Genomic DNA, 10,597 nt, shown 5'->3' on the forward strand with positions numbered 1-10,597 from the left:
AAAATTTGTGAAATAATTGATATCATCATGCTATATAAAATTAAAGCAAATGAACTTTGATATTAAGTACATAGCAAAATTAGAATTTTATTTTCAGTTAAAAAGACAAAGTTTTCTTAAACCATTAGTCTGCTCTTAATGTTGAAAATTTGCAAAGCATTCTCTAAATGTTTTATCAACATCAAAGTAGTTTCTCATGCTTAAAGTCACAATGACTTGTCTGAGCATTTAGAAAATGAGACCTTAACATTAAAAGGACTAAAAGCTAAACTTTGCTAACAACTGAAAACTTCTGTATTTGCCTCTGAGGTACTTTGTGGTCATTCTGGTTAAATGGATAAGTATTGCTTCATGGCAACCTAGAATCCTAGTTAAGCAAGTGCGAAAGGAACTTTCTTCTGACAACTTCCCAAAATCAAATTCAGAAAGGTGCTTTTACCTCTAGTTAACTCTGGTATTTTCCAGAGGGTCCCTGGAACATGTCAGAGGAATTTTTTCTCATTGGGGAAAGTGGCTAATATAGCTTATTTATCTGATATATAATTACCTGCTTAATTACCTGGAAAGCACCATCAAAGGGAATGATGCTCAACTTTGTTACTGAATATTTTGTTACAGAAATATCCAAATTTCTTTATGTCACTGTCTTACAGTAAGCTCTCATCTTTAACCATTGTCATTTGTAAGTCATTTGTCATTTATAGTCACTGTTTTATTACTCCTAAACTAGTTAATAATTAGATTTCAGCAGAACAGGTATTGGTTACATAGGATTAAGTAAACTAAGGAAGATTATTTTATGGCTTTTTGTTTCAAATGTTGCTGATAAAGTGTTTTAAGCTTTTTCTCTTAAGCTGACAAGAGTTTAGTAAATGACAATATCTTTATAAACAGAATTGAAATATTTATCTTTCTCTCTACCTGATCCCTCCAGAATTTAAAAACTCTGACTATTTTTATATTTTATGGTAGTATGTTTATTTTCATAAGTTCAATAACAATCTGCTTTCCTTGTAAGAGGACCAATTAAAAGCAGGTTATATTACCAAGGCTTTGACTGAAATGTTATACCTGAGAGACACGTGTTTAAACTCAGATATGAACAGACAGCTTTGAGGAACTAAGGTTGACTTTATAAAGCCAACAAAGCCCCTTGGAAGAACAGGCCTGGTACCTTGCTTACAGGGTTCCCAGCAGCCTTACCAGGTGAGTAAGGAAGGTCACTTCCTGGCAGGTGCAGGAACCTCAGGATGTCTTGGGAACCTCAAAAAGAGAGGAATTCACGCCAAATCTACAGGTACTGCAGGCAAAACCTGATGGCAAGTGTGGCTTGGCTTTCTGGCCTCAAGAGGCCTTTAAAACTTCAATCTGAAATTCCTCGTAAAAAGTACCAGCAAAGCACATTTTAAAAAGTCTTTGGAATCAGTTGTTCTTCTTAATGCACTTATTCAAATAATCAAGCCAAGTATTTATTATTTTCTAGAGAAAAGTATTGTTTCAGTAATGCAGCCTTATCTATACTAAATTCTAATACTAGTCATTGGGACATAAACTAAATCTAGAATTGTAGTTTCTTCAAAGTATCTGGCTATGATTTTCCAGATGTTTTAGTTTTCTCCCATCATTTCAATTAAAGTTTTATTTTACTATTTCTAGTCCTCAAATTCATCTATGCATTCTTAATCTCATCAAGTTTGTCCTTCCAGAATGGAAAATTCAACTCCAGATGTCACTACTTAACCTAATAACACAATTTGTTTTATCTTGCCTAGAAGCCATAAAACTGCAAATAGTAATAGAAATGGAACCTGGAATAGAAGTGCCCATCATCCGAGGCCCTCTCATTAACCACTGATGGAGACCTAACTGAACCCTTTACTGTGTCCCTTCTCAGCATGAAGCAGCCAGAGAGGTCATTGCCCCCCTTCCCTAGCAGCAGCTAGGGTCTCCGTCTGTAGAAGGGGGAAGGAGACAGGGACTGTGGGCTTAGACAGAGTAGGGTGAGGGCCTCTGGAAAAGCAAGGCAAGATATTTACAGTCAAAGCAATGTAACAGTGTAAAGTCCCTATTGAAACTGTGTTCAGCCTTATGCAAAGTCAAAGTCACTAATTCTTTAGGGTAAGATACTAGACTAGGAATATAGACATCTTCAATGAGACCAGTTAAAGGTCAAAAGGGCAGGAGCAACTTGGCCTGGAATGTTTGAGTGTTCTGCAAGCGTATCTCAGCATAGCCCCATGACTTCCCTGTAAACAGCCCTAGCAAACAGCTAACAATCCAACTCACCGCTAGAGCAGGGCATGTGGTACAAGTCCACACCCTAAGCCCTCAATTCCCCCAAATCCTCAACTGCCTATAAATCCCCGAGACAGTGCACCACCCAGGGCTCTCTTGTCCCCTCCTGGCGTGAGCCGGGAGCTCTATTCTCTCACCATATCTCTAATAAAAGCCTCTCCCTGGCTCTCCTACCTTGGGTGTTTGCTAAGTTCATTCTTCAACTCTGCAAACAAGAACCCCAGCATCAGTCCAAAAACAGGCCTCACTTTTCAGGTTTTGGGACACTGAGACCTCTGGGATAGACCCTGGGATGCTCGGTTCTGTAACCCATTTATTTCTTCCTAGATAGGCAACCAGGAATCTGTTCCAATTACCACGCCATTGGGCTGCATCCTTTCTCATTGGTCCCAAATTGATCTGTAGACACTCTAATCCATCTATTCCTTCCTAGATAGGCAACCATGAATACTTGATAGAATCCTCTTTTTGCTACTCTCCATACTTCTGCCCCAATCCATTTAAAACTGACCTTAGCTGAGCAAAAGGGTTATTAAAGAGGCTTGTAAGTTTACTAGCAGCCTTCACTTGTATGATACAGTTTCCCATTGAACTGCTGTCCTCAGTAGGCCCTAATGGAAATTTTAATAACAAAGGTGCTCTGGGGGAAAAAAAACCCTTCCTCCTGTGCAGAAAGACATGCTAGTATAACAGTTTGCAACAGCTTATTCTTGTACTTAATGTCTCAGTAATATGTTTGCATACTGGAAAAGACTAAAATCTTAATATTAAAAGAGCTGAGTTTTGCTAACAACTATGTGACCCTCTGTATCTGCTTTTAAAATCCTTTATTGTCACTTTGGTTAAATGAATAACTAAATATTGTTTCTTTAACCACTTATAATCTTATTTAAGCAAGTGCCTTAGAAACTTTCTTTTGACAACTTCCCAACACCAAGTTCAAAAAGGTGCTTTTACCTCTACTTAACTCTGATATTTTCCAGAGGGCCCCTGGAACATGTCAGAGGAATTTTTTTCTCCTCATTGGGGAAAAATATTTGGCTAATTCAGCTTACACATTTAATATGTAATTACTTAGGAACCACTGTCAAATGAATTATGCTAAACTTTAGATTAAACTGTTACCCATTAAAGAAGTAACCACGTTTCATTGTCAATTGTGTTAACCGTAGCCTTTTCTGTTTGTTATAATCTATAATTGCTGTTTTATTCCAAAACTAATGAAAAACCTAGATTCAAGCAAAGCAAAAATTAATTACCTAAAACTGAGTAAATGAATAGGATAAATTTAATTTTTATAACATTTTATTTCAAATATTGCTAATCTTTTAAACAAAAACCTATTTTAAACTTTTTCTCTTAAGCTAGTTTACAAGAGTTCAGTAAACTATACTTTTATAAGCAGAATTGAAACAATATCTCTCTTTACCTGATTCCTCCAGAATTCATACTCTCAGTGACTATTTTCTTATTTTATGGCAATACTTTTATTTGCATAAGTCCAATAAGAATCTGCTTTCCTTGAAACAGGACCAATTGAAAACACTGGTTATTACCAGGATTTGACTGGAAAGTCATATTTGAGATGTCCATAGACTCAGATATGACCAGACAGCTTTAGGGAACTAAGACTGACTTTATGGATCCAGTAAAGCCCCTTGGAAGAACTGGCCTGGGACCTGCTTACAGGGTTCCCAGCAGCCTTACCATGTGAGTAAGGAAGGTCACTTGCTGGCAGGTGCAGGAACCTCAGGATGTCTTGGGGACCTCGAGAAGAGGAATTCACCCAGATCTACAGGTACTGCAGGCAAAATCTGATGGCAAGCTTCAGCCTTGGCTTTCCTGGCCTCAAGAGGCCCTTCTAAAAGCTCAATATGAAATCTCTTCTAAAAAAGTTCCAGCAAAGCACATTTAAAATATCCTATGTGACCAATTACTCTTCTTGCTGTATTTATGCAAATAATCAAGCTAAGTGTTCTCAAGCTAGACTTATTTTCTTAATAAAGTACCTCTAATAAAAATGAGGGTGGCTTTAGAGAGAAAGGTATTGTTTCAATACTGCAGCCTTATCTATACTAGATTCTAATACTAGTCATGAAATAAACTAAATCCTAAATTCTAGTTTAATTAAATACGTGTCTATGACTCTCCAAATGTTTTCTCCCATTTCAATTAGAGATCTTACTATTCTTAATCCTCATGTTTAGCCATGCATTCTTGATCTCCTTGTCAAGTTTTTTCTTCCAGAATGGAAAATCCAACTCCAGATGTTGCTCAAAGAAGGATTTCAACCTCTGTCTCTGACAAGCAGCAAAGAAACTAGCTGATCAAGTCTCAGATTCATCAGAGGCTCTCAGAATCATAAGTTCAGTTCCACTTTTAGAACTGGACATCCTGGATAGTACCCTTTGCTAAACTTCTACTAATGCTTTTATTTGCCCCACTGTGTGACCCATGCTTACTAAACCTAACTAAATTTATTTCTTCCAGACTAAGTCCTTTGAGATTAAAGTCCTATTCTGAAAATTCAAGCCCTTTACCAACTGATAAGTCAACCAACTTCCTAAGGCTTGTGCCTTATCAGAATATGCCTCATCTATACATCTGTCCCAACAGGCTTTAAGAGAATTTGGGCTCACCCATATCACATTCTCTGACCCATCAGAGAACCAGCCTCTCTATAGCCCAGGGACCCAATCCTCATCAAAGTCTGGAAAGGTGGGTCACCCCAATCTCACTTGCACCTTACTTGGGAAGGACCCTACCCTGTCCTTATGTCCTCAGCTGTCCAGGTCCCTGAAGTTGCCAGCTGTGGAAAGATCCAGCAGTGTAGTCACAAGACCCAAAGACCTAGCTACACCTGTGAGCCTGCAGAAGATCTGAACTACCTCTTTCCAGTGCAAGCCACCTAAGTGCCCCATAACTCCAATTCTCTAACTCTTTCTGGGCATCCTTGTGAGAGTGGGATTTATTCATTTCCTATGCTATTGTAAAACCCCTTTCCTTTAGACAGCAGTATTTCTGCCCCTATTAATTTAAATATTTTTTAAAAGGCCCTTAAACATGCCATCCTTTTTATTAACCCTCACCTTACTAGTTCCTCTCCTAGCAGGCATACAACCCACTACTTTTAACCCTGGAAGACCATGGGATCCCTCTACTTCAGCCAAACGGAATACCTCCTAACTTCATGTGAAAATGCTAGGCTACAAGGATGGTCCACTAGAGCCGTGCCAGCAGAAACAGGACTGTTCTTCCTTTGTGGGACAAATGTGTACTTAACACTGCCTGTGGGATGGAGAGGAAGGTGCACAATAATTGCAACCATCCCTAATGTGTTAATTCTTAGCAGTACCCCCTTCCCAACAGCTGGGAAGCCACTTAACCTAGGCTCCATCCTGGATAAGTAAATGTGCCATCAGCCCAAAAGAGGCCTAGTGCCCCGGCCTCCTAATTTTAATGAACTTGCCAAAAAAATCCACAAAACTCCTGGCTAAGCCAAATCTTTAAACCCCTCACGGGGTGGGTGTGGCTCTGACTGGGCCCTTTCATCCCCCTCAGAGTAGTAGTATTAGCCCTCAGCTTTGGACTCTGCTTCATGAACCCTAACCCAATTTGTGTCTTCTCGTCTATAAGCAATTAAACTGCAGACGGTCCTAAGAAAACAATTCCAAACAGTCCCCTCCAATGACCACACCTCCATCTTCATGGAGCCACTTGATGGACACCCCTACAGCCAATATGAGTCCTCCTTGCCTCCACGGACAGCGAGCAACTAAAACTCCTAACTGGTACCCTCCCTATCTTCCTATCCTAATCTCCACCATCCCAACAGTCAGCAAGCAGGGGGACCCAAATAACCACACCATCCCTCACAAGCAGGAAGCAGCCAGAGCGGTTGTCACCCCTCACCCCAATGATTGGGCCCCAACTGCTTGAGGGGCATGTTAGGCATGAAAATAAATATGAGTGGTGGAAAGAGGAAAAGGCCAGAAAGTCCACTAAAAAAAGATCCAAAATTAATTAAAGCTCAAAAAGCCAAGAGCAACTTGGCCTGGAATGTTTGAATATTTCCCAGATAAAGGAGGGTACCTCAGCATAGCCCATGTCGTTCTTGTGTTAATCATGTAGGCCCAGCTTATTTCTTTACCTTTACCTATATGCTGTTTTTTTCTCCTTCCGGCCCTAATTAAGAAGTTTGTAACCTAGGCAACTAACGTAGCCTGCAGGCCCAGCCATAAACAACACAGTAAAAGGCAGGAAAGATTCCATCTTAAAGATTGTATTTTACTACCCAGGAAGTTAAAAATGTAAGATTCTTAATTTACTCTTCAGCGAACAGACAATAGCTCAGCCCACCTTGGGGGCAGGGCAGGCAGCCTGTTTGATCTGCTCCCAGACCTAGACACTGGTAATCCCAGGGAGAAATCAGAGCAGGAACTTCCCTGTGTTATGTTAATTTTAAGTATTCAAAGACCACTTAAGTCTGCAACCCCTGTGCTTAGTCGCATTCCTAAGAATCCTTAAAAGGGGGAACCCCCAACCTTTCAGGGTGCTCCTCTCTCTGAGGTCGCCCACACTTTCTAAGTGTGTAACATTTTAACCTTAAACTTTCTCTCTCCAAACCTTTCAGGGCGCCTCTCCTTGCTGAGGTTGCCTCCTGCACTCCTATAAGTAACCTTAAGTAGAACTTTTACTTTGCTTCACTACTGTGTCTCTGCCCTTGGATTCTTTGTCATGGCGGGGAGAAGGACCGAGGGAAATACACCCCGCTCCCCAGCAAACCTACACAAAGTAATCACATCCTGTATTTATGGAACGTGATGTTTAATTGGAACTAAGTAAATAATATATCAAATAGATATGTTAAGAGTCGGGTCATAGATTCACACATATATAAACACATGCATTACACATTCTTAATGTAATATGTGCATCCATTTTCTTAGGGGTGGTTTTAAAAAACAACATAAAGGATCAGCCAACTTCTCTAAAAAGGGTCAGATAGTATATATTTAAAATTTTGCTAGCTATGTCCAGACTTCATCTCAATCAGTAATCTCTATTGGTTTAGCTCAAAAGCAGCCATAGACAACAATATGTAAATGTGTGTGGCTGGGTTCTGACAGCACTTTATTTATTGGCACTGATGTTTGAATATCATAATTTTCAGGTCACAAGATCCTATGCTTCTTTTCGTTTTGCTCAACCATCTAAAAATGTAAAAGTGGTGAGCTGGATTTCTAAGATAAGATTTACAAGAGTTAGTCTTACAAGTGTTAAGGATTAAAGTTTTACAAAGTAGGAAAATAATTTATATCATTACCATCAATAAATTTGAACATCAGAAAAATTTTTTGCATTAGAACAAGAAACACATTGATTACATTTCCCATTTAGCCCCCGTAGTTCTCATCTGCTTCCCAGATTTTGACTTCACAGGTGCCATGACTTCTGGGCAGGTATCAGGAGATAGCTGTACCTCAAAAGTGCTGGGGAATGGGAGACATCCCCTGGCACAAAGGGACTTAACTCATGCTATTCCCAGAAGCACTGGAGGTTGTTATGTCAATTACGCCTTCTTCAGGGTGAGCTTAGAGTTCAAAGGTGACATCCAGGCAGTAAGATCAGTCCCACAGGGCCAAATTGGCTTTCCTAAGGGGGCTTAGCCAGCAATGTCAGTTAGCCTGAGCACTTGTTCCTGCCACACTGCTATTTTCTCTGAGGCACGTAAAATTTGGGGCCCCCCAAAAAGAAATTTCTCACTTCATGCTAGCAAAGTCTGTTTTAAGATAATTTAGTAATATTTTATTTAACACAATATACTCAAAATATTACCATTTTTACATATAGTCAGTATAAAGATGAAATGGGATGTTTCATATTCTCCCTCTTTTTTCATACTATGTCTTGGAAATCCTGTGTGTGTTTTATACATACAGCACTCCTCAAGTCTGACCAGCCATAGTTCAAGTGCTCAATAGTCAGACATGGCTAGTACCTGCCATAGATACTTAGCTCAGCCCACAGTCTCAGTTTGCTCCCCAATTGTGGAAAGCAGTCAACACCCTTGTAGGTATGAACAGAAGAAATGAGCTCAGATAATCTTTCTCTGGAAATCCCATTTATTTTTTCAGTCAGCTCCACACAGTGAACAGAACAGAGTAAAGGCTTTAACAATAACGCATTTTCACTGAGCAAATCAGACCAGTGTGGGGCAAGCAGTTCCAAGGCTGGGTAATTTGGAGGCTGGAGAGGTCCATTTCAGCTGCCTCAGGTACAGTCAGTACTGTTCATGGAAAATGAAAACCTCTGGAGAATGACAGATCCCAGCTCAATTCTTTTCGGCAGGAGCTGGGCATGCCCACACTGAAACCATCAGGGAGGAGAGAAGGAGGATCCCCATTGGGCTCCTACCACTCACAATTCCCTCCCAGAAATAGTAGATTGGAGGTCTGCTTTGCCTGACAGTGTGGGGCATTGGGTGCTGGTGGAAGTGTGATGGTTTCTGCAGCTGACACTAGCAATGTCATAACTCAGGACAAGGGAAGGCCGTGGAAAAGTTAGAAAATGTAAACTAGTTCTTGAAAGTTCTGTGCCTACCTGGCACTTGTAGTTATCACCCCAGCATGGATACCTGGATTTACGAAGTTCACCTGGTTGTTCCATCTCAAAGGCAACTTTCAGAGCATTCCTCTTTTGTGAGTCGTGCTGTGCTGGGCATGGAGAAAGCATGCTCCTTGCTCTCTATGGCCTCTCTGGTGTGAAAGTTCTCATGCTAAACTTACAAGATGTAGTTAAAGGATCGCCAAAACTGCAGTACTCTTGAGGCCTTTCTTCTGTGTGAACTTTCATATGTCAAGGAAGGTGGGAGCATCTTCTGTATGCTTTCCCACATTTGCTAAACATGTAAGGTCTTGCTCTGGTGTTATGTCTCCGGTGTATACTGAAGCTGGAGTTGCCACCAAAGAATTTCCCTCATTCACATTACCTGTAGGCCTTGCTGTGCTGTGAACTTTCTTGTGTTGAGTAAGCTGGTGCTTACTGGGGTAGGTTTTCCCACATTCATTGCACTGGTAAGGCCTTGTTCCACTGTGAATTCTATTATGTATTTTCAAGTAGGAACGTTGGCTAAAGTTTTTCCAGCATTTATCACACAGATAAGACCTTTCTCTAGTGAGGATTTTCCCATGGTCAGCAAGAGTATCTTTATGGAGAAAGGCCTTCCCACAGCTGCTGCACACGAAAGGCCTTTCTCCACTGTGGGTTTTCTGGTGCTGCTTAAGTGTATTTTTGTGGCCAAAAGCTTTCCCACATTCACTGCACTCATAAGGTTTTGCTCCAGTATGACATCTCCAGTGCTGAACAAGGTGGTATTTTCTGCTGAAAGTTTTCCCACATTCAGCATACTCATTAAGCCTTAATCCCACGTGAGATGCCTGGTGTATTCTGGGGCTGGAGTTGAAGCTAAAACATTCCCCATGGTTATTGGACTTAGAAGTTGTTGCTTTGCTATGAGTTTTCTCATGTACCAAAAAGTATGAGCTGTAGCTAAATAATTCCCCACATGCAGTGCACTTACAGGACTTTTCTTCTGTGTGTACTTTCTTGTGCCGAACACATTTTTCTTTGTTGCTGAAAGCTTCCCCACATTCACTGCACTTGTAATCCCCTTGTCCTGTGTGAAAGGCCTCATCACATGCAGTGCTCCTGCGTGGCTTCTCCCCATTGTGAATGGCATTGTGTGGGACAAATTCAGAGTTGACCAAGCCCTCCCCATCCTCCTGTAAAGTGCAGGCCTTCTTTGATATGTGGCTTTGGCTGCTCTTCACAGAGGAGGCCTGGCCCTTTCCCATTCAAGATAGTGTCTCTTCATTCTGCAGCCTCCAGCTCTGGACAAGGTTTTCAGTGACCCAGAGGGTTCTCCCACATGACTTACATGGGTATGGTTGCTGCTCGGGGGATGTTACCTGCTCTCTAGTCAGGTGCAAGATGTCCTTCAAGATAGGGTCACACATGTCACAAGGGTGGCTCTTTTGGATGGAAGAACCTACCTTGAGAGTTCGTACCTGTGACACTCTCACAGAAACACCCTGCTCAGAAGATGCATCTTTATCCTTTATGTTATGACAACCACCAGGGCCAGGGCTCTCTGGGATTATCTCTGCCATGGGTAGAGCTATGTCTACCATGCCAGGAGCTTGGGGAACTCTTGGTGGCTCAGGTTGGGGAATTAAGTGGTATCTGGGAAGTGCAAGTCCCTGTAAGGTCTCCAGTAGAACGATCTCCAGCATCACAGCAT

General features: G+C 41.1%; 1 protein-coding gene across 1 annotated transcript; it reads right to left on the reverse strand.

Annotated features, from left to right (window-relative positions):
• Window positions 1–9,146: 9,146 nt before the first annotated feature.
• On the reverse strand, window positions 9,147–10,151 carry LOC130679778 (zinc finger protein 304-like). The gene has a single exon (XM_057489214.1). It carries the CDS (start codon window positions 10,149–10,151, stop codon window positions 9,147–9,149), a length of 1,005 nt encoding a protein of 334 aa, XP_057345197.1.
• Window positions 10,152–10,597: the final 446 nt, after the last annotated feature.

Source organism: Manis pentadactyla, chromosome 12, assembly GCF_030020395.1.
Source record: "Manis pentadactyla isolate mManPen7 chromosome 12, mManPen7.hap1, whole genome shotgun sequence".
NCBI lineage: Eukaryota > Metazoa > Chordata > Mammalia > Pholidota > Manidae > Manis > Manis pentadactyla.

What these genes read in the sequence shown, in the direction of transcription:
- LOC130679778 (XM_057489214.1), bottom strand. Translation starts at nt 10,151, where the DNA reads ATGGGAAAGGGCCAGGCCTCCTCTGTGAAGAGCAGCCAAAGCCACATA.